The sequence below is a fragment of the Prionailurus bengalensis genome, chromosome D4 (assembly GCF_016509475.1).
Source record: "Prionailurus bengalensis isolate Pbe53 chromosome D4, Fcat_Pben_1.1_paternal_pri, whole genome shotgun sequence".
Lineage (NCBI taxonomy): Eukaryota > Metazoa > Chordata > Mammalia > Carnivora > Felidae > Prionailurus > Prionailurus bengalensis.
In genome coordinates this window covers 18485947-18511434 of record NC_057359.1, presented here as the reverse complement: position 1 = coordinate 18511434, position 25488 = coordinate 18485947, and the positions used below count along the sequence as shown (strand labels likewise).

The following is a 25488-nucleotide window of genomic DNA, read 5'->3' as shown; positions in this document are numbered from 1 at the left end:
TATTGAGCACTTACTATGTTCCTGGAACACACTGGGCTATCTCCTCCTCAAATGCATTGTTGACATTTTCTGTCCCTGTTTACATGCCGCATTGGATCGGATGTTACGTGGAGTTATATGTTGTCAAGTCAGTCACTAAGGTTACAGTCAAACAGAGTCAAAATTGCCCTAGAAAACTCCTTAAAACATTTATAAGTACACTCACATGGTTTTCTCTATTACTGAACAAATGGTTCAGACATAACAAGCAATCACAGGATGAAGAGGAATGGAGCAAATCTTAAGTGATTAGCTTTCTTCTAACATCATTTCAGTTGTTTTATTTTTCCCTTTGCAAAGTTCACAGAATTAACTTTGTGGACATTGTAAATGTAGTTCATGTGGCTCTAGCCAAAATCACACGAGCAGCTGGTAGAGATGCAACAACTGGAAAGTTCCAAAGCTGTGAGAGCCAGAGGGAACCACGGGGCTGTTTTGCTGGCTTGTTTATTTAGAAGTCACTGTTGTGTGGTTGGAGACATGGGGGTCAGACAGGTCTGAGTTTGAGTCCAGATGCAACCACCTCTTTCTGTGTGATACAGAACATTCTGGAAGAGACGCCTGCAACCTACAAAAGGCTGGGTTGCCTCATGGTTCATTTGAATGGTGCCCTCCCTCGTAAAGGACACCACAGTCAAGTATCCCCCGACACCTTGAAAACCATGTAATTCTTCACTGAAATCTCATGAAGATGCACCAAAGAGGAAGTGTGTCCATGGTACACAGTATACTTCCTTAAATTTTCCTCTGGCATCCCTTTTGCCCTATTTCATACATCACAGATGGTAGTGAACTGAAATTCCCACTTCTCATCTTTAAAACTTCTGTTTATTTGCCCCCAGTTGTCTGCACTCTGGCTCTTCTGTCTCTCTTCCACCTCTAACTCTTAACGTCCTGCTCCTTTAAATGTAAAGCATGGAGATGGGTTTTAGCTGTTTTTTCAATTTTCTTGACTAGTCTCTCCCCCCATCCCCAGTCAGATCCACAGAGCACAAAGCAAACCTACACAGAAAAATCCAGGATTAACTAGGATTCAAACTGAGCAGTGTGCTTTTGCTACTTATTAGCTAAGTGGTCTGGGGTAAGTCACCCTTAACTCTGATCCTCCCCTCCCTCCCTCTCTCCCCGCCTCCCTTCCTCCCTCCCTTACTTCCTCCTTCCTTTCCTTCCTTCACATGACCCTGAAGACCAAACAGATCTTGATTCTTTCCCCTTCCTTCTTTGGTGTCTCTTCCCCAACTAGAATTGTCCCTTTTTTTTCTTTCTTAAAAAAGTTTTTTTTAAGTTTATTTATTTATTTTGAGATGGAGGGAGGGAGGGAGGGAGAGAGAGAGAGAGAGAGACAGAGAGACAGAGAGAGAACAAGAGCAGGGGAAGGGCAGAGACCGAGAGAGAGAATCCCAAGCAGGCTCTGCGCTAACAAGCCTGATGCAGGGCTCGATCTCATGAACCGTGAGATCATGACCTGAACCGAAACCAAAGTCGGACACTTAACTGAGCCACCCAGGCACCCCTAGAGCTGTCCCTTTCTTCAGCCCCCAGGCTCTCTGTTTTCTTTTTTTCTAGCAAGGACCTTAATCACAAGCAGGTCTCCCGCCCCCTTCTCCTCCCCTAGTGAGGTTTCTCTATTCCAGACTGCCTCTGCTGTGTGTAGAGTTACTCTCTGCCTCAATTTCAATTATTCCGTGTTGAATGGGCATCTCTGCCTGCACAGATATTTGAGGAACTGAAATGGCAATTAACAGATGTATACTTGAGGTTACTTTAAAATATCTTTGTGTCTTCCTGCTTTCTTTACTTCCGTGGCTATTTATTCTGATTTTAGTGATTCTCTGTTTCTCCACTGGCATCTTGTAAGGTCTATACTGACCTGACTCAGAGTTCTGGAAAACACCGTCTTTGAATGCAGTTGAAAACCCCATTTTGATGGCTTTATAGAACCTAATAAGAGGTTTCAAAACTCACTGCATTTCTTCCTATTTCTACCTGGCTATGAGCCTCTTTTCTTAAAGGCTTCAGCTAAAGGGAATTGGTCGACAGTGATTATTATAATTATTTTCTTTTTTTAATGAAAAAAAAATTTTTTTTTTTAACGTTTATTTATTTTTGAGACAGAGAGAGACAGAGCATGAACGGGGGAGGGTCGGAGAGAGGGAGACACAGAATCTGAAACAGGCTCCGGGCTCTGAGCTGTCAGCACAGGGGCCCGATGTGCGGTTCGAACTCACGGACCGCGAGATCGTGACCTGAGCTGAAGTCGGCGCTCAGCCGACTGAGCCACCCAGGCGCCCCATTATAATTATTTTCTATTATGGAAAGGGCACTGTGCTTGGTGCACTGGGGGATACAGAGAGGAATAAGACCAAAGCTCTGTCCTCTGGAGCCTCACAGATGCACAAGAGGAAGATGTCCGTACTAATAACCTTATTAAGATAGCATGAGACATTTGCCATCCTCCGAAGCTGCCAACTGTTACTGAATGGTTTTGGTGGTTTCCATGGCATTTTGCAAAACACAGTGATTTTCCTCTTGTGGTTTGTACATAAAGGTTTTCCAGCTAACTACACTATTGGGGGAAATAGATTTGTATCAATTTATCATTAAATGAGCAAATGACCAAATTAGGTTTTTACTGCAGTTTTGGAGCGATAATAAAGCAGGCTTTCCACAGTCTACTGACTCCACATTCTAAAATTGTTTTTGGAAGGGTGTTTTTCCTTTTATTCATGAAAAGTAAGGTGTTGTGGATTGGGGCACAGGAGAAGGAACTCAGAATCCGGACAAGATAGTTATCTGTTCCTAACTTAAGTTTTTCAGCTAAGTCTAGTGGGACAGTAGCATGAATCCTTGGGAAGATACAGACTGCCCCAGGTGGTACATAATTCCAAGTGGTGTAAGCTAGAGGGTGAGTCAAGGAGAGCTTGATAGACATATTGGTTGGGAAGCAAGTCCTTTGCTGTGATGCCCAGGGGGAAGAAAATAGAGCCAAGAAAACAGTTGCTGAAGCTGGGCACTACGGCGCTGTGTTAATGTAATTGGATTTTCTTCCTTTCCTTCTGAAACTCCAGTGGTCTGAGGATGCAAAAATCCAGAGGAGGGAGATGCAGAGAAAGGCTTTTTTTGCTCTCATTTAAATCAATGGTTTGTTGGATTTTTTAAGAAGATATTCTTTTCCATTTTACTACTTTCTAGATAATATTTCTGGGAACACACGGAACAGCGGATTCCCTTTTTTTTTTTTCTGATTGAAATGTCACCTCTGTATGAGAAGAGAGACCAAGAGTTTCTGTTAAACAACATCTCGACAGCTTCTTCTAACCTGAAATCTGAGTCCTTTCTTAAGGCGTTGAATCATGAATAGATAATGCCTCTGAGGACATCAGCATTTGAAACACAAGAAACCAGATACCTTTAACAAATCCTGCTAGTTAATCTTTCTCTTCCCAAGTTTGTTACTTTGTATCTCTTACTTTCGGAGCTATAAGTTGATGTTCCTGTTTTTAGTGTTTATTTATTTATCGGGGGGGGGGGGGGGAGAGGGAGAGAGAGAGAGAAAATCCCAACTAGGTTTTGCACCTTCAGCTCAGCCCAGTGAGGGGCTTGAACTCACAAACGGTGAGATCATGACCTGAGCCAGAATCAAGAGTTGGACACTTAACCCACTGAGCCACCCAGGCGCCCTTAAGTTGATGTTCCTTAAAACACATTATTCTTTTTTTACAGATAAACATTTTTAAAAAAACATTTATTTATTATTGAGAGACAGAGAGAGACAGAGCATGAGCACGGGAGGGGCAGAGAGAGGAGGAGAGACAGAATCCGAAGCAGGCTCCAAGCTCTGAGCTGTTAGCATAGAGCCCAACACAGGGCTCAAACTCACAAACTGCGAGACCGTGACCTGAGTTGCAGTCGGACGTCCAACCGACTGAGCCACCCGGGCACCCCAGCAGGTAAACATTTTTATGCCATTTTAATATAATCCCTTTGAGTTCTACACCAACATATACAGCTACACAAATGTTCAAAGGCTCTTTATTGACAGTAAAGCTTAACTTTTCCTCAATTGTTTTCATGTTCTTAGTGGATATGTGATGATTGCATGATTTAGTTTTGTAACTAGAATTTTAAGATTGGAAACATCCACACAAGTCTCTGATTTTTCCCAGGAAACAAAAACCTGGAGATGCTAAAATCACTATCTGACGGACTACAACTCAAGTCTCTGACCATCATCCAACAGTGCTGTCTTCTTATTCAGGGTGGGGATGCTGAGGACGGGGCCTGAGTAAAGGAGTACCTGGTGGAAAGAAGCAGCTGTTTAGCTAAGCTATAATCTATGGCGGGAATTATTAAATATTTTTTAATGTTTATTTATTTTTGAGAGAGACAGAGCACGAGCGGGGGAGGGACAGAGAGCGAGGGAGACACAGAATCCGAAGCAGGCTCCAGGCTCCGAGCTGTCAGCACAGAGCCCCCCGTGGGGCTCGAACCCACAAGCTGTGAGATCATTTCCTGAGCCGAAGTCGGATGCCCAACCGAACGAGCCACCCAGGCGCCCCTATGGCGGAATTAGTAATGCCTTATGATCCTCAAGTTTGGGGGACGTTGGCTTCTTTCTGTCTCGTAAACTTTTGGGTGCATCTACCAACAATGGATGTGACAGCTGTGTGGTCATGAGGAATTGGGCGGGTGAGCTCATTCTGGAGTTAAGGGAAAGCAGTAACTGAAAGAGGAGTACAGGGAGTCCTTCCTTCTTCTCGAGGTGACCTGTGCGTTTTTTCAGGTGTGCAACATTGAACAGGCAGTGACGTGCAGTAGTTCAACCCCTGGGTTCCCATCACTGAGTCTGAATCCTGGTTTGGCCACTTGGATAATTATGCTTGGGTAATTTAAGACAAAGTGCGTCTTCGTACCTCAGTCTGCACATTTTTAAAATGAAGATAATAATAGAGCCTACTTTATACATTTGTTATGAGGATTAAATGCTATTAATATAAGATTGATGTTTCATGCTCAAAAAAAAAAACCCACATTGGCCTTTTTAATAAAAAGTGTTTGGAATTCTTTTTTTTTTTTTTTTAAGTATATTTTTTTGAGAGGGAGAGCATAAGTTGGGGAGGGGCAGAAAGATGGAGACACAGAAGCCAAAGCAGGCCCCGTGCCATCAGGCAGAGCCGGATGCGGGGCTTGAACTCACAAACTGTGATCTCATGACCTGAGCCGAGATCGAGAGTCGGCCCCTTGACTGACTGAACCACCAACGCGCCCCAAAAGTATTTGGAATTCTTCACCCCCTGTCTGGCTTTCAGTCTTTGGGCATGTCAGGACACAATTTGGGGCCACGGGTTTGCTACCTCTGAAACAGAGTCTGTTGTATAGTCTCTTTTCTGGCACTTGCTCATTGCGAGGATAAGAAATCACGTAGACTTGAAAATTATTAATGTTCCACTCTCCCTGCCAAATACCTTCCCAGTGGAGAGGAGTGATGGGACTGTAAGTTGAAATTTATACTCTAAGCCTGAAACACACAGGATTGTTGTGAAGGGAGTGGAGATACCTTCCTGTAGGAGGGCAGTGTGTAAAGATTGAACCTGCTGAATAATGAAGCGAAGGAGAGACATGAAGACCGTCACCCCTCACCTTTCAGCAGGGCCACAGATCTAAAAGCAGGGCCACTGCCTCATTATCCTGATGACTCAGAAGCCACAGCACTTCCGCTCTCCTCTGCTGTCCTTGCAAATTAAATTCATTGTTCTACAAGATGTCTGTGGTTCCCAGAAATGACGCAAGCGGTTTGTGCCCTGTTCAAAAGCCCGACATCTGACTCTCGGGCCATCTCCCAAGTGAGCTGTACCCTGCTACTGTGTACGGCCACAGACGATTCCAGTAATCCCCCCTTTTCTTTCTTAGCAGAAGCCCAGAGAGGATTATGGCTATATGGACTCCCTTAACAAAAAGTCTTGCAAAACCTGCCTTAAAAAACGTGGGTACTCTTGCCGAAACACGTCAGAAAAAAGTGAATTCCTTTTGATATTGTTGGCTCAGATGGGAGCGTTGGACCACCCACAGGGCGAAAAGCAGGCCTTTAATAGCTGCTTAGAAGCCCAACAGAGAGGCACGGGTTAACACGGGTTAGTTAAGTAGTGAATGCACATTAGTCCTTCAGTCTCTTGTCCTTGAAACGAGCTTGAAATGCTTTGTAGATGTAGACCAAGTGAGAGGCACAGTTTCCTGAGCATCTTTTGTCACGTGAAGTCATTTACAAGCGGCAGAAACAACAGCCTCACCGAGGAAACCTCACCTGTCAGCAGCGCGGTGGTCAGTAGGAAGCTGGCATGGGGACGTGCCCGCGTGGTGAGTCAGCGGCTGCCATTCCAATCACATTCCACTTTCTCTAAAGGATGGTGTTCGTCAGGCTGTTTTTTTTTTTTCAACCGAACAAAAACATCTCGCTATGCTCCCCTCCGTGGTTAACATTTTCCAATAAGTGTAGGAGTGTCAGCATTCGAATTTTTATGATCCTGTAAAGTAACTAGGGCAAGTATTCCTTTCTCCACTCATAGATGAGGAGATTGACGATCAGAGGGGTCAGTGAACTTGCCCCAGAGCACACAGCCAGGTCTCACGTCCACGACGCTGGTGCGGGCTCCAGGGGAGCTAGCTCTGGGAAGGAAAACTTTGGGGGGGGCGGGGGGGGACACCTTCACGGCCCCGACTGCAACAGAAGCTCCCTGGCGTCGATGCAGAGCCCAGTGTTTTTATGAGAACCACGCGTGGATGCGGACTGGTAATTTGGGGATATAAAACGAGCCTTGCCGTAAGAAGCTTACATTTCAGGAGTAGTGAATAGTGCAGGCAGATATGTTACTGCAGAGAAAAATCACCAGCCAGAGTATCTGCAGCGATTTCCTCTGAAATAGGTGTGTCATTGTGTGAAGCCCAGATTGCCAAAGGAGCGTAACTTTTAGGAGGTGTTACTTGCCGTAGAATAGACACAAATTATAATATAACCTATTGCATTATATGTATTCTACAGAAGGTATACTATGCATCTATAATAAAACAATTTCACATTTTTAGTGGCTATTGATCTATCAGCAGTTGACCCAGAGATTTCCCTCTTGTTGGGTTCTCTTCATGGATACCCTTGTCCTCACTTCTAACTTCTTCATTAAGTTTCTTCTGTACTTGACAGATCCTTTATGACGACTGTAATGGCATCTAGGCCCAGAAACACATGCCCTTTGCATGTATTATGCATTTAACTTTCACAGCACTCCTAGGAGGGAGGATTATTCCTATTTTACAGAGGAAGACGCTGAAGCCTAGAGAGGATGCCTTACCTAAAGTTACTAAGCCTGAAGTTACCCAGAAATGTAATGGCTTTTAACACCAGTTGTTTTATCAGATTCCACAGTTTTGTGGGTCAGGGATTTAGGCAGGACTCAGCAGAGAAAGCTGGACTCTGTTCCATATGACATCAGCTAGGGCGGCTTGTCTGGGACTAGATAATCTATTTCAAGATGGCTCACCCACACGGTAGGCAACTGGGCTGTTAGCCAGCACACTTAGTCGTTCTCCACGTGGGCCTCTCCGTGTCGCTGCTTGGGCTTCCTCATAGCATATTGGTTATGTTCCAAGAGTATGTATTCCAGGAGACAAGAAGTGGAAACTGCCAATCTCTTAAGGCTTGGTCCCAGAAACTGCCATGGTGTCTCAGCTGTATGTCATTGCTCAGGAAGTTATAGAGTTCCCCTAGATTAAGAGACAAGAACATAGAATAGACCTGACCTGCCATTGGGAGGAGTGCCAAAGAATTTGCAGCCTTGTTTAATCTACCACGGCAAGGATGAGAATCCAGATTGTAGTCATGACACTGTATTGCGTCTCAGCTAGTACAATGCCAGGTGCGTTTCTCAATCACTGCATTTATCTTTGTGTGAGAGTGACTAAACCATGAGCTCCTTGAGAGCAGGGATCTTGCCTTTTGCATCATGGTGAGGCACAGTGCCCACCTAAGCATAGCTGATGATCCATAAATGCTGGAGGAATGAATGACACAGAGCTGAGTTCTACCCCTGGCTCTGCTTTGAAGCAACTCTATTAGCCCAAGCAGGATATTGAACTACTCTGGGCTTTGTTACCTGTGCAGAAAAATAAGGGGATGGGATTACATGACCCCTGTAGTCTTCATTTCCCCAGCACTACCATTTGTCAGTGTCCTTGGGCGGCTATAACAAAATACCATAAATCAAGCAGGTGAAACAACAGACAGTTATGTTTCCCAGTTCTGGAGGCCAGAAAGTCCAAGACCAAGATGTCTGATTTGGTTCCCGGTGCGAATCCTCTTCCTGGCTTGCAGACAACCACTTCTTGCTGTATTCTCATATGTTGGGGTGGAGGAAGGAAGGAAGGAGGGAGAGAGAGAGACAGAGAGAGAGAGAGAGAGAGAGAGAGCGTGAGCACGTTCACAAGAGCTCTGGTCCCTCTTCCTTTTCTTATAAGGAGACCAATCCTGTCCTGGGGCCTCTACTCTTATGACCTCATCTAAACCTAATTGCCTCCCAAAGGTCCCACATCCTAATACCATGACATCGGGAGTTATGGCTTTGACATATGGATCTTTGGGAGACACTATTCTACAAAATCTACTCAGGCTAACTAATTGAAAAAATAAAGAGATCTCAGATAGGAGTCTTAATGAGAGGAATCCAGGAGAGTGAAAAGAATGGAGTAGAGGAAAGGATTGTTCTGTCGAGAGGAACAAAGGATGCGGTCAAGAAGACGGATGGATTTTAGGCTCAGACGCAAATATTGGAATTACGTTGGTGGCACTTGGACCAGAAGGAAGGAATCTAATGGAGGCTCTTTCAAAAGTTGAGGACTTGGGAGCTATTAGGCCACAAGGGGTAGGAGAGATTTATAAATCAAAGTGCGCACCGCATTTTGTATCTGGGTGATGAGGGGATGCCGGTTTATCTGGCATCAGCAGTGGTTCCCAACTGTGACTGTACAGAGAATTATCTGATGAGCTTTTCAAAAATACTGATGCCTGTATTTTTTAATACAGCCTCCTTCTGATGATACGGATCCTCCCAAGACCACTCAGTTGAGGTTTTCTGGAGATGGGACTGGAGCATCACTATTTTTCAAAGACCCCCGGCGATTCCACTGTGCAGCCAGGGCTGACAATTTCTAATTAGAGTTAGTGAAAGGCACTAGATTTCTGGCTGTGGTGGAATGATGAGAAAGTGAGGATTGAAAGCCGACAGCCACCGAATAACTTGGGATGTGGGTTGTATGGTATATAGATTATGACTTCCCAAAGATGTCCACATCCTAATCCTTAATAGCTGTGAATAGGTTAGGTTTTATGGCAAGGGGGAATTAAGGTTGCTAATCAGCTGGCCTTAAAACGGGGAGATTGGGGCGCCTGGGTGGCTCAGTCGGTTGAGTGTCTGACTTCGGCTCAGGTCGTGATCTCGCAGTCCGTGAGTTCAAGCCCCGCGTCGGGCTCTGTGCTGACAGCTCAGAGCCTGGAGCCTGTTTCGGATTCTGTGTCTCCCTCTCTCTCTGACCCTCCCCCATTCATGCTCTGTCTCTCTCTGTCTCAAAAATAAATAAACGTTAAAAAAAAAAAACGGGAAGATTATACTGGAGTATCCAAATAGGTCCAATGTAATCACAAGGGTCCTTAGGAAGAGGAACAGGAAGGTAGAGGCAGAGAGGCAGAAGGAGAGGTGGCTATGAGAGCATAGTCAGATGCAACATTGCTAGCTTTGAAGATAGAGGAGGCACCTTGAATGAAGAAATGTGGGCTGCTTCTAGAAACAGTTTTCAAGAAAACAAACAGAAAAAAAAATTTTTTTTAATACTACTACTACTAATACTAATAAAAAAGATTCTGCTCTAGAGCATCCGGAAAGGAATGCAGCTCAGTTGACCTAAAACCTTGATTTTGGCCTGGTGAGACCTGTGTCAGACTTCTGACCTACAAAACTGCCAAGTAGATTCATGTTGCTTTAAGCTGCTGAGCATGTGGTCATTTATTACAGCAGCCTTAGGAAGCTAATACATGTGGTCAGTTGGAGGAGGTAAATGTTGATGAACTTTTGCAGGGGCCTTGTTGGTGGAGGAGAAACTCTGAGAGATAGGTGTTAGCATTGCAGTCTTATCGGGATTTTTTTTTTAATCTCAGGGCTGTAGCATACCTCCTCGGAAGGTTTAAAATCAAAAGTCAAAGGAATAGGCTATTATGTGTGTCACTAAATTCATCAATGGAGTCAGAGGCAAGAAATTCCTGGAAACTTTTTTTTTTTTAATTTTTTTTTCAACGTTTATTTATTTTTGGGACAGAGAGAGACAGAGCATGAACGGGGGAGGGGCAGAGAGAGAGGGAGACACAGAATCGGAAGCAGGCTCCAGGCTCTGAGCCATCAGCCCAGAGCCTGACGCGGGGCTCGAACTCACGGACCGCGAGATCGTGACCTGGCTGAAGTCGGACGCTTAACCGACTGCGCCACCCAGGCGCCCCTCCTGGATACTTTTTGCAGCAGTATTGCTTGAATCGTGATCAACTTCACTGATCTAAAGGCTGACAAAATACTTGTTTTACCTGGATGGTTTTGAATTACTTAAGTCCCTGAAGAAATAGATAGGATCTGCAGCTTTCTCACAGCTCATCACCGGAATGTAAACCGGAGCTTAATATTCCTATCTCTCTCCTCTAATCAGATCTCTAGACTCTGCTGATGTTTTTTCATTGGGTCCCCCTGAATAAGAAAATAATTGGATAATCACACACGCGCGAGCGCACACACACACACAGCATATGAGAGATCAAAGAACCTCCCATATGTACACGTATTCACTAAAGTGCATTTATTGGGGATTTATATATGACATGACTTGTGTTAGGGATTCATCAATGAATGTGACAGGCGAAGTCCTGGTTCTCGTGGAGCTCACAGCCTGGTGGAGAACACAGACAAGTAATTGGGTGAGTTAGAGTGGAGCAGAAAATACAGGTTGCTATCAAACAGGCAACTGACTCCGTGTAGGAGTGGGAAAGAAGGATATGTCCAGGGGAGGGGCTTCCTGGGGGAAGAGAATTTCTAAGCGGTATCAGCAAACTCTGGGATACCTTTAAAAATGGAAATTCTCAGGCCCGTGAAGCCAGACCTATTAAGCCTGAAATCCTGGGGATGAGACACCAAGATCTCTGTTTTATTACATCTGAGTGGTTTGGATACACCCTGAAGTTTGAGAACCAGAGGTCATACCTGGGCTGCACATTAGAATCGCTGGGAACACTCCTGCCACGGTTGCGGTGGCCCCTCTCCAGAGACATTGACTCAGTCGGTCTGGGAATAGAGCATAGGAATTAGTAGTTGTAAAGCTCTGGATGTTACAATGTGATTTCAACACGCAGTCAAGGTTGAGACCACTTCTCTAAGCTGGCAGCTGAGGCATGAGTTAGCGGGGCCGTGGGAGCTGGTGAGAGGGCAGGAAGGGCATTACAGCCTAGATGTAAGAGAAAGCCTGAGGTTCCTAGGACTTGATAAGGCTAGAGAATACACACTACAAAACTGCATGGCTTAAAATAGGGTTCATACTTATACACGTGTTTATTGCAGTAGTTTTAAAACTTTAATGTGCATAGAAATTATCTGAGGATCTTGTAGGACACAGACCCTTATGCAGTAGGGAGGTTCTGTTGCCCCAGCTCTCCCTGAGCCTGCACGTCAGAGAGTGGATGGGGACTGCAGAAGTATCTACGCTTCAGCCCAGGACCAACATAAGGACACCTCGCCCCGGGGTGAATCGTGGATGCCCATTGCTGGGTGGGTATGTTGTGAGGGTAAAAAGAAAAGATGCATCCTAGCACAACCTCCCAGCCGGCTCTCCTGATTATTTTCCATCAAGGTCGTACTGCTTTTAGCTCAGCAATAACCCCCCACCTCCAATCTAGCTGAGTGCATCCCCCAGCCAGGCCCGCAGAGCCAGCTCATTAAGTGGCCGCTGGAGCTCTCTGTAACGTGCCAGCCAGCCAGGGAGGCGCTGGCCGAGGAGGGGGCTCTCCGGGGACCTCTTTTCCCTCTCTCCCTCTTCCCACCTCCTCTGGCTGACAGCGGCGGTGCCTGCGGCAGAGCCTCCCTATGCAGCAGCCCCTTGCACTTGGCTCGCACTTCTGGGCGCTGTCCATGGTTGCAGCATCTTTCGGCGCGCCACGTCAGGAGGCCGCAGCGGGGCCCTGCGATTGGCGGAGGAGCCCCTCGCCATCCCCCAACACCCCCGCCCTCGCGCCCGGCCCGGAGCCCCGGCCCCCGAGCTCCGGCCCCGCAGGCGCGTGCCAGTGAGCGCGCGGGGCGCGCCCTGGGGCTCCCGGGCGGCACACCCACTTTCCTTATTAGGGCAGAGTCGACGCCCAGAGCGGGCGGCCGAGCGCGGGGGTGGGGCAGGGAGCCCAGGAAGGCGACAGCCGAGGGCGCAGCCACAGCCTCAGCCGCCTCCGAGCGGCAGGAGGGAACAGCGGTCGCTGCGCTCCGGCCAGCCAGTTTCCCGAGACCCCGCTTCTCTCCGCGGGGCAGAGATCTTCCTCTGTGCCCCACCGGGTACCCCTAGTCCAAACGTCTCTCAACGACATGGAAGAATTTTTGCAACGCGCCAAATCTAAACTGGTAAGTTGGGGGAGCAAGGCTGTGTGCGTGCGTGTGTGTACCTGTGGGGTGTGTGTGTGTGTGTGTGTGTGTGTGCGCGCGCCCGCGCGCGCTGATGAAGGGGAAAGGGCATTGCAGCAGAGGAGGACGAAACAACTTTGCCACTTAGTTGTCAGGGTGTGTGGGCTAAGCCTGGAAAGAATCTTTGGAGCTCGGTCCTTACGGCTAGCAGTCTGTCTCCAGAATCCTGCCCCTGCAAAGTGCTGAGCAGGGGGTGGTCGTGGCCTGACAGAAGTTGGGTCCTGTGTGCCCAGTTTTGGTTCCTTTGGCCTAAGGTTGGAGAAAGGTACGTCCAGCCAAACTTCAATTTGCTTCTGAAGGCTAGAGGGTTAATGGGTGTGGTGCTCCTTTGGAGAAAAGAGCCCAGCCTTCTGCAGATGCAGTACCAGTAAGTGTAAAGCGGGAGGGGGGTGGGGTGGGGAAGAAACCCTTAGGACTGTACTTTAGCCGGAGGCGGTGGCAAAGCTTACCAGAGGAAGTTAGGGTGCTGCTAGGAAGGACGTTCCTGCCAATGCGCAGTTTACCCAAGCGTCCCCCACAAAGAGCTTGCTCCAGGGCAGAAGTAAGGGATGATCTCGTGTGACTCATGTGCCTCTCCCGTCCCTGTTCAGGTCCCTGTTCAGGTCCCTGTTCAGATATGTAACTTGGGTAGAGGCAGAAGGGGAAAACCCCAACTGTTGCTGCCGATGTGGGGGTTGCCCGACTCTTGTTCTCTTGGGAAGAGACCAGCATGTTGGCGGGTACCACTGAACCACTGTCCAAAGAGTGAACTGTAATTTTACTGTGTGCGTTTACAGTTGCTACACATTCTGGAACAGATTCTAGCGGCTTCCTAATTCCAAACTGTTTTGGCTCTCCAGCATAGCAGTAATAAACATAATGGGAATGTTTCTGTTTCAACACTTAGGAAAAAGCCTCCGCTCATTTAGAAGCACTATCTTTCGTGAACAGTGAAAGTACGTTTTATGGGCCTGGCAGAGGAGGAAATGCATAATTTATGATGCCTTTAACCTTTAAACCTTCAGAGAAGACAAAATACAAAGTCACCATCAAGGTGACGTCTTAATCACAAGGCAGGGTAGTTGCAGGATTGTTACAGTCCCTCATTTATCTTTGCACAACAAAGGGAGCGCAGACCCAAGTCTTACACTGATTTAACTCTAAGTATCTTTTACAAGACCTGAGAGTTGATTAATGCTAAGGTAAGTAGTAAGTATTTTGTCTTCTACCTCAAGTGTCCCAGAGACTCAAACCATTGTGGGGATTTCAGAAAGTTTGTGGTCATTTGTGCGTTTATTACTGACCCCCTTATAGTGTTACGTGAGCACTAGCACTCACTTGCCCTTCTGATAGCGTAAGTAAACTCCCTGTTCTTTACCTAATGATGAGGGAGAAAGGGTCAAAAAGAAGTCGATCTCGTGACAACTTATTTACTTGTTTGTTGTTGTTGTTTGTTGGTGGTGGATGAGAATGATTGGGCATCAGTGATACACATCGATTTAGACTGCACCTGTGTTTCACTCCTGAAACATTTATTTTAACAACAAACATTTAGATTGTGGGGTCTGATGTGAGCAAGAGATCTGCCTCATTTCTTTTTTTTTTTTAATGTTTTCATTTATTATTTTTGAGACAGAGAGAGGCAGAGCATGGACAGGGGAGGGGCAGAGAGAGAGGGAGACACAGAATCCAAAGCAGGCTCCAGGCTCTGAGCTGTCAGCACAGAGTCCGACACGGGGCTGGAACCCATGAACTGTGAGCCGAAGTCGGACGCTTGACCGACTGAGCCACCCAGGCGCCCCTTGCCTCATTGCCAAAGAACAATTGCAGGCCTGGAAAAATTCCCTGTTTCAGAGCAATCAGTGGAAAGTAATGGGTAAGTTTATTTACCGAGTCCCTTCATTAGACGAGCAATTTGCTCTCTATCATTAAAAAAAAAGACAGGAAAGAGAAGTGGTTGTTTGAAATACTGTTTCTAGTTTCCTGTGTTAGCCAGAAGAACAATTACTGCCAATTTTATTTTTTCTTGGAATAGGTTTCTTGTTAGACTCTCAATGAGGCTTTCGTATTCAGCCACAGGAAAGGTGTTCTGGTCACTTTTGGTGTCACATTGGCCCTGACAAATGATCTTTTCCAGGAAAATAAAACTTTTACCTAATTGCCACGTTCACTATCGTTCAAGACAACCTTTCGTTTTAGATGACAGCTAATCTTTGTTTTGGAGAAAGAAATTAAGTCAGTAATTATGACGTTCATTTGTGGGCACATTCATAATCAATTAGTAAGATTTTAAAAAATCAGGCTAATACTTCAGAAAGCATTTGAAGGAGAAGAAATTATGCTGGCCTCATTAGGCCAGACTTAGATAGAACTGAGGTGTTTTCCATCAGAAAGCTGTTTTCCATCAGAAGTTAATATAGGCTTATCCCTATGATACCTTTAAAGAGTCTAATTGAGGGGTGCCTGGGTGGTGCAGTCGGTTAAGCGTCCGACTTCAGCCAGGTCACGATCTCGCCGTCCGTGAGTTCAAGCCCCGTGTCGGCTCTGGGCTGATGGCTCGGAGCCTGGAGCCTGTTTCCGATTCTGTGTCTCCCTCTCTCTGCCCCTCCCCCGTTCATGCTCTGTCTCTCTCTGTCCCAAAAATAAATAAACGTTGAAAAAAAAAATTTTTTTTTTTTTTTTTTAATTTTTTTTTTTTTCAACGTTTATTTATTTTTGGGACAGAGAGAGACAGAGCATGAACGGGGGAGGGGCAGAGAGAGAGGGAGTCACAGAATCGGAAACAGGCTCCAGGCTCTGAGCCATCAGCCCAGAGCCCGACGCGGGGCTCGAACTCACGGACCGCGAGATCGTGACCTGGCTGAAGTCGGACGCTTAACCGACTGCGCCACCCAGGCGCCCCGAAAAAAAAATTTTAAAGAGTCTAATTGACAGGTTGTTTTCCTACCTACTTGATTTCTCGCTTTGCTATTCTGTAATCATGATGTGTATCTTTCAATAGTTTGAAATTGTCAATGTTCTTTCCAAAGTCCTAACATAACCTTACCCACCATGGGAACTAGCTAATTCCAATAGGCAAGAGAAGATTTGAATTGCAACCATTTTGCATTTGTTAGTCCTAGATAAAATTTCCAATGATCAAAACTTGGGAGACATTGTGCATCTCTTTTCCTCCTGACCAGGAATATTTATTAGTCATCTGTTTTTTGTGAGGGGAGCATCAGCTTTCCCATTCTAGGCCAGGCCCTTGTGTTGAGCGGAGATCTTTGAAGGGGAAGGGATGTTTTTGAATTTTTATCCGGTAGTTTCGGGCTTGCGTCTGTTGAAATTGGGAGAGCATGCCGTCAAACCTTTTTCATCCTAGTCTGGTCCGGCTGATCCTTAAACTGACGCATGTTCGCGGACGTAATCCCAACCCCTCCCCCCCCAAATCTCTCCTTCTGATACACACCCTTCCTTCCTGAGAATATGCTGTGTTTATCAGAAGTGGCAAGAGCGGACCCCAAGTGTGGCCTCAGAGGGATCGCTTCTCCCTGGTTCTCCAATGGTTCTCTAGGGGGCCTGCCTTCTGCCTGGTTGGTACATGCTTGGGTGCCCGGTTCTTCTTGGTAAAAAAATCTGAGCTGACTGGAGGGCAGCAAGGGAAGTCGTCACTTATTCCCAGCATGGTCTTCTGAGATGGCACCTCCCTGACAAATACAGAATGACGAGTAGGAGATGGAGACAAAGGTGGTTAAACAATCAAGCCAGCAGAGAAGCCAGGATTCACTCCCCTGATGTGAGCTCGCGGCTATGTCTCTGGGCTGGACACTCATTGCTAGAACTGGAAATGAGAATAAAAACACACTTTCTTTTTTTTTTTTTTTCCTGCCAGGGCCCACCTGGCTTTTCTTCCACCTGCCCATTCAGAGCCTGGAAGAAGGACAGAGATCAAGTCCGATAGTTCCAGGCTTGTCCTGAAGTTTTAGCTATGCTCTCCTTTTTAGTTATGCCGTTTCTATGGTGGTGTCTTATTCTTAGTCGCAGCATTTCTATGGTAAGAGAAATGGAGGGAGGGTAGGGAATAAGGGCTCCCTGCCCTAGACTGTGATTTGGGGAATGTCCCTCCATTTCATGGCGATCGGCTCAGAAAAGCATTCAGGCCAAGATGACCTCATGATGGCAGTAAATGGTCCACGTTCCTATGAACTTTGTGTGTGTGTGTGTGTGTGTGTGTGTGTGTGTGTGTGTGTGTGTGTGTTGGGGGGGGATGAAATAAATGAAGAATCAGAGCCCTGGGGTTCAGGCTGATGGGAAACCAAGGTCCCCACACTTGTGGGCTGGCTACCGAGCCTCTTACTGCCTGGATCCCACCGGCTGATTCAATTCAAGCAGCTGCTAATGGGTTGGGGTGGGGGTGGGGTCACTGCAGTCCACCTGCCCTATGATGTAGCTCACCAGTCAGCCGTGGGTATGTGTGGGGGTGGGTGGAGGAGTGTCAGCTGCCGCAGGATGGATCCAGGCCACGTTAATGTCTCAGGAATGCTGTTTTCAAAGAAAGGGTGGGGATAGGGCGGCCACGACAGTCTGAGGGATACATCTGTCTCTTCAGCAGCGACAGCTGCAGGTGAAGTGGTCAGTTCTGCAGTGGGCATTAGTGACCATGGGGACTTCTACAGGAGAACAGTCCTGGGTGACCTGAATGTCAACGTGGACTCTGTGCCGTGTGGCACAGGGACAAGAAAGCACATTCGAAAACTCTAAAAGAACGACCGTGTTAGAGTTGTAGAGGAGGTGGGGTTTTTTTAAAAAAAGAAAGAAACACATTGCCGTGCGTCTACAGAGGCATCATCTTGACGCTGGAGGAATCTATTCCTGATTCTTTTATGGGAAGAAGAGCTGTCCATGTTGCAGATGACTGTTGCAGGTATTGGAGGGGGCCGCTGTGGAAAGGGCTAGGGGTGACGGAGCTGCCGCCACAGCAGTTTCACTTGGTGAGCTGAGCTCATTCTGACCACAGGCCACGGGATCAGCTCCCTCCCCATCCATAAGCGAGGGCTGGTGCACTTGAGACTTTGCCAGAGCCTTCCAGAGCAGGGAAGGAGACTTGCGAATCCAAAGCACTTCTGTGAATGTGGCGCCAGTCCCTTAAGGGCTGATGAGGAAAAAAGCCCACGATCGCTTTAGTCCTGGAGTCAGTTGCATTTCTCACTGCCGCAGCTATCAGACCCAGGGCTGTGGGTTATCCAGCCCCGGGGCCTGCAGAGAAGAGTCAGACTTTTTCAGTGTAAATCTCACGGTGGATTGGTCTGCCTCAAAGGTAAAGGATTGGTCCCTGCCATTCAGACAGCACCTTGGGTCTTGAAGGATGTGATTAGGTGAGCAAGGACACCATTTAATTAAGGACTTGGGAACATTTTATTTTAACTAGGTAAAAAAGGCGACAGCTTTGGAATAACCTGTTTATTTCCATTTGTAACATTTGTTTGGGCAGATGTTAATGTTGTGTGGGGTTTGGCCGACCAGTCTGGAGAGCTCTTGTAAGCAATGGTGGCTCGGAGATAGAGGCGTCACTCTCCCTGGACATCCTCTCCTCCCTGGTGTGCTAGTTGAGCAGTGAAAAGGGGGAGGGAGAACTACCCGGGTCTGCAAAAGATGAAGGCTGCAAAAGAGGAAAGACCATCTGGGGACCCGAGAAATAAAGTGCATGGTGTTGACTTGGTCATTGATTCTGTGCGGACCGTGGGGTTTGTGGTAGAGTCATAGAGTTTGGAGTCTTCTTTGAACAGAAACTGGGGAGGGGCATTCAAATTCAGGCGGCAGCATTCGCATGGAGTTTGATATGACTGGCACCCTCTGGGTTCGTGCAGTACACAGCTTGCACAACCGTACATGGCTTCCCTGCCTCAGGTCCTGGAGTAGCCCGCTCAGAATCTCTGGCACTGTGCCAAATCCATTTCTGTCTGAGCCCTGTGGCTTTGGGCTTTGGTTTCCAGGGGAGGTATCTTTCTCCTTAAGAGATCTTGAGAGGCAAGCTGGGTGCTAGATTGCTCTGAAAAATCCAACCCACAAAGCCCAGGTTAGAAAAACTAAGCTGGTAACACAGTCTTGGGTTTTTAATCTGAAAAAAAAAAAAAATGGAATAGTGATACCCACTCTGCAGGTTTATTGTAAAGCCAAACGACTGTATCTACAGCCTTCAGCGTAGAACCCAGCTGCTTCTGTCTCAGCGAATGGCATTTGTTGCTCATCTAGTTTGCCCAGCTGGAAACTTCCTTTTCCTTCATCCCACCCCCACCCACCCTGCCCCTGGCATCACTAACTCATCAGGATGGCTGCGCTGGCGGGCTCACCGGTCTCCTGTAAACCACTCTCCCGCCGCTGCCAGGGAGATCCTTGTGAAAGCGTCTTCTGCACCTCCAGAAACCTCGTGACCTTTCCATTGCTCTCTGGAGAACAACAGCACTCTTAGCAAGACCCCGGGATCTGGCCCAATGTGTCGCTCAGACTCTTGTGGCTTCTCCTCTTGCCCCCTTTGGCATAAAAAACCCCTGCCCCTTCTTCAGGTTAGGTGAAGAAAGGAAGTCTCACCGAAGGACCCTTCCCCATCCCCCCTGCCTCATTTCATGAGTATAGGTTGGGTTTTTCGGTCATGATTTTGGATCACTTACCTCAGCGTGTCGTTATATTTCTATTGGGCATGTTTGTCTGATTCATCAGAGTAAAAAATAGGTCTCTGTATGATTTTGTCCACCACTCTATATCAGGGCCTGGTGCAATGCCTGATATTTAGTAAGCTGTTTTGGCAATCAATCATGCCATATTAATGCTAATTAAGGACAAAGAGCCTTCCGAGTATGTCATCTAGAGACCCGTTCACCCCTTGCTCTGTTTGGCTGTTCTGTCTGCCAGTCTCCAGATTAATCTGAATGGCAGCATTCACTTTGACGAGGGGCTCAGGGCAGCAGATGGTTCAAGCGTCACGGGTCACCAGATCAGGGATTCCTTTTATGTTCACAAAGATCTTTGTCGCTTTGCACAACCTGTACTTGGCCTCGTCAGGTGTAATACGAGGAACAGCAAAGCAACCCTTGGTGTCACAGATCAGACAGAAGTTCTCTTTGGTCTTGTCGGTGCTGATGACATCCATCAGCAGAGTGGGCTGTCACTTTGGATCTTGCCATTAGTCTTTTTTTTTTTAAGTTTATGTTTCTTTATTTTTGAGACAGAGAGAAACAGAGCACGCGTGGGTGAGGGGCAGAGAGAGAGGGAGACACAGAATCCGAGGCAGGCTCCAGGCTCCTCCGAGCTGTCAGCACAGAGCTGGACCTGGGGCTCGAACCCACGAACCGTGGGGTCATGACCTGAGCCGAAGTCGGACGCTTAACCGACTGAGCCACCCCGGGCACCCCAGGATCTCGCCATTAATCTTAATGAACCGCCGCATTCAGATCTTCTTTCCTTAATTTCCTGTTAGGGCAGACTGAAGTCTGTTCCTTAGAAGGAGACGAGGGAGGATGTTCTCTCGGCTCGTGGGGACCGGTAGATGGACCAGGAGCAAACACATCGGTCAGTTGTTCCAGCCTCCAATGCTTTGGAGCTTCAACAGGCCTCAGATGCTTCTTGGGACTGTGAGCCACGCTTGTACTAGACATAAAAAGAACAAAGTGTTTTTAGCATGAACGAAGACGTAGGGCAAGAGGCTTGCGCAAATCATACCGCATTGTAGTGGCTCGATAAAAACTAGTAAGTGGGTGGACAGGTGCAGATTCAGAGTGATCTGTATCTGAAGAGGGCAGGTGCCAGCACGCACACACCCAGGTTGGTTTACTAGAAGGAGGTGAGAAACATTAAGGTCAAGGAGTGCCACACAACACTTCGCACGTAGTGTGTACTTCATATAAAATGTTACTAAAAACTAACGAGGCTAGTTTTTAGGCATACCTGCTTGGAATCTGCAAATGTTGGTTGAATTAAAGCATGAGTGGATTGGAGAGAGGCAGGGAAGGGAATGGACCACTAAAAGCATCTGCAAAACCACACTGGGTGGATCAGCAAACAGAGCTTCTCGGTGCCTTGGATCTTCCTCTGTGTGGTTCAAAGACTAAAAGTTAGGCTCCCTCGATCTTAACTACCACACCAAGTCTGCCCAGCCTATTCTGCTCTCATGAGATAGGTTGGCAGGGAAGCTTCTTAGAGGCCTTGAGATGAAAGGTGCAGGCATTCCAGACGAGATCCATTAGTATTTCTGTCCAGCCCTGAGACCGCAGACTTATGCAGGGGATGAACCCATGCGCCGTCCTGAGGCAGACGCCTTGTCCGGCCGGCATGCTGTTTGCGGTAGAACATGATTATGGTCTTCTATTTCATCTAACTCTCAGAGATGTGACCGACTTTCCCAGGTATTCTTATTAGCCTGTCGAGTAAGAGTCTTCTTGACATGATGGTGTCCAGAAAAATTGCGTATCTTTGACTCCGTGCGCTTTCTAGCTCTTGCTTTGGCTTCCAGGAAGCACAAAGTTATGTTTATGCTTATTCCTTAGCCTTGTGTTTCTTTTTTTAATTTCTTTTTTATTTTTTTATTAAATTTTTTTAACGTTTATTTATTATTGAGAGAGAGCATGAGCAGGGGAGGGGCAGAGCGAGGGGGAGACACAGAATCCGAAGCAGGCTCCAGGCTCTGAGCTGTCAGCCCAGAGCCCGACACGGGGCTCGAACTCACACACTGTGAGTGAGATCGTGACCTGAGCCAAAGGCTGATGCTTAACCAACTGAGCCACCCAGGCGCCCCTGTATTTCTTTTTTTAAAATGTCTGTTTATTTATTTTTGAGAGAGAGAGTGTGTGCGAGGGAGGGGCAGGGAGAGAGGGAGAATCCCAAGCAGGCTCTGTGCTGCCAGAACAGAGCCCGATGCGGGGCTCTATCTCCCAAACCGTGAGATCATGACCTGAACCAAGATCGAGTGTTTCTTATTTTTATTGCTTAGCTTCTATCCTGTTATTATACTTGTTTTATTGTGGGTTGTTTTTTTTTTTCTCGATGTGTTTTTTTATTACAAGCAGCCCACCCTTTTGGGCCTTGGCAAGAATAAATAAATCCCTTTTCCGATAATGTATACGATCATGAACGTATTTAGGCAACAGGTCTGGTGTAATTCAAGGTTTATCTACTCACATAAGGGAATTAGCTTTCTTCATGATTGTGCATACTGTGTGGGGGCTTCCAAACAGGTGGTTGAAATTAGACGTCAGCACCATCAAAACAGTATCTGTGTTCTCATCCTTAATGACAGCTGCCTTCCCTGGGAGCAGCAGCGATCACACATTCCTGTACCTGAGCCGGTAACCTGGAGCCCAGGAAGCAGCCCGTAGTAGAACTGCCTGCCTAAGGAGATTTACAAAGAATTTCATAGAGCGTTTTGGGATTTGGAGGAACCTGGGAGATACCACTGTCTTCCTCATCACTTCTTTCCCCTCAATGCTGCACGGCGTGGTAGCTCACGGCCTGATTTCAGAGTCTGCCTTTGCCGTTTTTATTTGCTGGGCAGGCAGCTTCGGTCACTTAGCCTCACCGAGTCTCGGTTTGCTCATCTATAAAATGAGAACGACATTAGCACTCCTCTCTTAGGGCTGCTACAGGTGTGCATGGTCCTGAGGTGAGAATATGCTCTCCATCTGTAGTCCTAAGGACACAAAAGAGACCACTGGGGGATCAGAGAGCCAGGAAGCCTTACTGACATTTCATAGGAACAGGGACAGTCCGTAGCTCCCTTTAGTTCACCTAAAATTTGGTGAATATCCGTCTTCCCTCTAAGAGATCGATGTTTTTCACTTACTGTGCACAATGGTCTGGTGAAGTAGCTAGCGGTCCCCTTTTGCGGTTGAGCAAACTGAGCCTTAGTGAGGCGGGGAGTTTGCCCAAGTTCTCACTGCCAATGAAAAGCAGAGCCAGAGTTTGCTCCCAGATCAGCAGACTCCAGTTCCAGGACTCTCTTCTTATAGCCTAAGTGCCTTTTCCCACCTGATCTCCTGGAACACTTAATTCCCTTTCAGTTAAGAGTGGACAACTTGACAGGTTAATAGGAGGGTTGGATGGTAAGTTCACTTTGACCCGAGAGGGGTTTATTTCTGTGTTGACTGTTTTATATTATTAAAAGCCCTTGGACGGCTGAGTAATCAACTAATGTTATTGAGAACTAGCTATGAAAAAAATATGTGGCTCGGCTGTCTGTGATTTGCTTGAACAAGTTGGGAGATTTTCTCACCGTATACCCATGCAAAAGGAATATAAAATACTGATGAACCATTTGGAAAATTGGCGTGTGCCTTGCTTTTACAGTGGTCAGAAGTGTGGGAATTTAGTGAATTTTTATTTTTATTTTATTTTATTTCATTTTATTTTATTTTATTTTATTTTAAAGTTTATTTTTATTTATTTTGAGAGAGAGATAGAGAGTGAGCAGGGGAGGGGCAGAGAGAGAGAGAGAGAGGGAGGGAGGGAGGGAGAGAGGGAATCCCAAGCAGGCTCCACGCTATCAGCACAGAGCCCGATGCTGGACTTGAACTCATGAGCCGTGAGATCATGACCTGAAATCAAGAGTCGGACACTTAGTGGACTGAGCCACCCTGGTGCCCCGAGAATTTAGTGAATTTGTAATAAGGAGAATACATTTCAAAAAAAGTTTGAAGTTGCCCCTTACTTACCATCAGGGTTGTTGGCACAACTTTTGGTTTTGCAGATTTCTTCTTAGTCTCTTGCTGGAGGACTTAAGGATTATTTTGGTCGATTGACTGGCTGATGATTGGCACAGTGGGGTGGCTCTCCCCAGTGACACAGCTAGTGAGAAGACCTCAAGTTGGGAGACAGCTGTCAGTCCTGCCAAGTCTGTTTTTGGCTCTTGAGTCCACTGGCTTAGCAGTGCTCTGGAAAACTGCCGGTTATACTCGAGACACGTAGGGGTGAAGGAAAGGGGAAGAAAGAAAAGAAGGAAGGTGGAGGTGGGATTGGAAGGAACCAGGAGAGAAGAGAAGGATCTGGGGGGGTGGACACGGGGAAACGTGGTGAGGCGTAGGAGAACATCCTTCCAAAACCCAGGGCGGAATGAATTGGAGTTCACTCGTCTGGCATCATCCGCCAACCCTCGGTCTCCTGAAAGATGCAATTCTGCAAGAGCAGCTTTTCTTTAGGGAGCCAAAATTGATGACCGAAAGCACATCTTTACGAATAAAGAAGATGCGTGCACACAGATGAGCAAATAAGCCAAAAGCAGAACCGGACCTGTCAATACCGAGGACGAACTGGTGGTTGTCAGAAGGAAGGGGGTGGGGGATGGGCAAAACGGATGGAGGCGAGTGGGAGACACAGGCTTCCAGTTATGGGATGAATACGCCCCGGGAATAAAAGGTACAGCGTGGGGTACGTGGTCGGTGATATCGTAGCAGGGTTGTACGGTGACAGATGTTAGCTCCACTTGTGAGCGCAGCATAACCACACGGTTGTCGAATCACTATCCTGTGCACCGGAAACGAATCTGACGTTGTATGTCGACTACACTCAAGTAAAAAAAGCAAAAAAAGAAAACCTATCTTTTAAAGGTCGTTTTTTTTTTTTTTTTTTCTCACGGGAAAATATCCTAAACTCGCTCCCTCTCTGAGCCTATTTGTAAGGCGACATCTGTAAAACACTCACAGCAATGCTGGGAACACAGCAACGACTCCCGAATGTTAGCCATCACCATCATCGTCATCATCGTCATCATCATCGTCATCATCATCATCATCGTCATCATCATCGTTGTCATCATCATCATCATCATCATCACTTAGTCTGTGCTTTGACAAGATATTCACAAGCTTGATTTTCTCAGAGTGCGGTGACCGGAGAAGGGGTTGCCAAAGGCTGTAATTGCTGATGACTTACAGTGGAGGAATTGCCCAAACAAAACCAAAATCAAACAGAATCTACAAGACGCAGACCCAGGCCCTCAATAAGTGTCATTCCATCTGGAGTCGGGGAAACAGTTCTGAACATCTGTGCGGTGTCTGTGGCTATCACATCACTGGTGTTCACAGTGATAACCCTGAGTAAGCAAGGAGGAGAGGTCACGTAAGCCCAGTGTCCTGCTTGAGAAAACAGGTGGGGTGTGCAGGCGGTTTCCGAACAATTTCTAACTCCGATCATTCAAATAGAAAAGAAAATAGAAAGGCAATTGTCCCATGGAGGGTAAGCTTCGGTTGTCTGGAGAAGTCTCTCGCACAGGAGACCTCGTTCTTACGGGAAGCCAGATAATGTGAAATGTCATGGTTTTTATAACAAGTGATCATGAGTCAGGAGGGAGGGTGACGGTGCTAAAAATGTGAGCCTGATGTGAGGAGGCAGAAATAGGCCCGTGGCATGTAGAAGATGCAAAAAAAGGCTGTGCGCCCCGCTCCCTCCCGTCCTGAGCCGGGAACTAAAGCTGGCTCTGGACTACGCAAAAAAGCTGCAGCGGTGTAGACGAAGATCCCTGAGAACAGCCCCAGGGGGAGGGGCGGCCTACTGATGGACTTTCAATTATTTGGAAGGATTTTGTGGGAGAGCTCTCATTCTCAGAAAGCATTTCTTCCCCTCGCTCAAACAAAAACAAAAACAAAACAAAACCCAGGACTTCTAGGATAAGTGGCTTTAAAAAAAAAAAGAAAAGAGGGGCGCCTGGGTGGCGCAGTCGGTTAAGCGTCCGACTTCAGCCAGGTCACGATCTCGCGGTCCGTGG

At 46.9% G+C, this 25488-nt stretch overlaps 1 protein-coding gene across 8 annotated transcripts in view; it reads left to right on the top strand.

Annotated features, from left to right (window-relative positions):
* Positions 1 to 12335: 12335 nt before the first annotated feature.
* Positions 12336 to 25488, top strand: part of PRUNE2 (prune homolog 2 with BCH domain) — a 275547-nt gene continuing 262394 nt past the window's right edge. For 4 of the 8 annotated variants that reach the window (XM_043566310.1, XM_043566305.1, XM_043566306.1 and 1 more), the window contains exon 1: positions 12460 to 12719. Coding sequence is in view for 7 of the 8 variants with exons in the window: in XM_043566305.1 (XP_043422240.1) it covers positions 12684 to 12719 (36 nt within the window). In the remaining variant the exon portion in view is untranslated. Of the gene's footprint in view, positions 12720 to 25488 lie in introns of all 8 variants that reach the window. The other 4 variants (XM_043566307.1, XM_043566308.1, XM_043566304.1 and 1 more) reach the window with 2 other exon arrangements.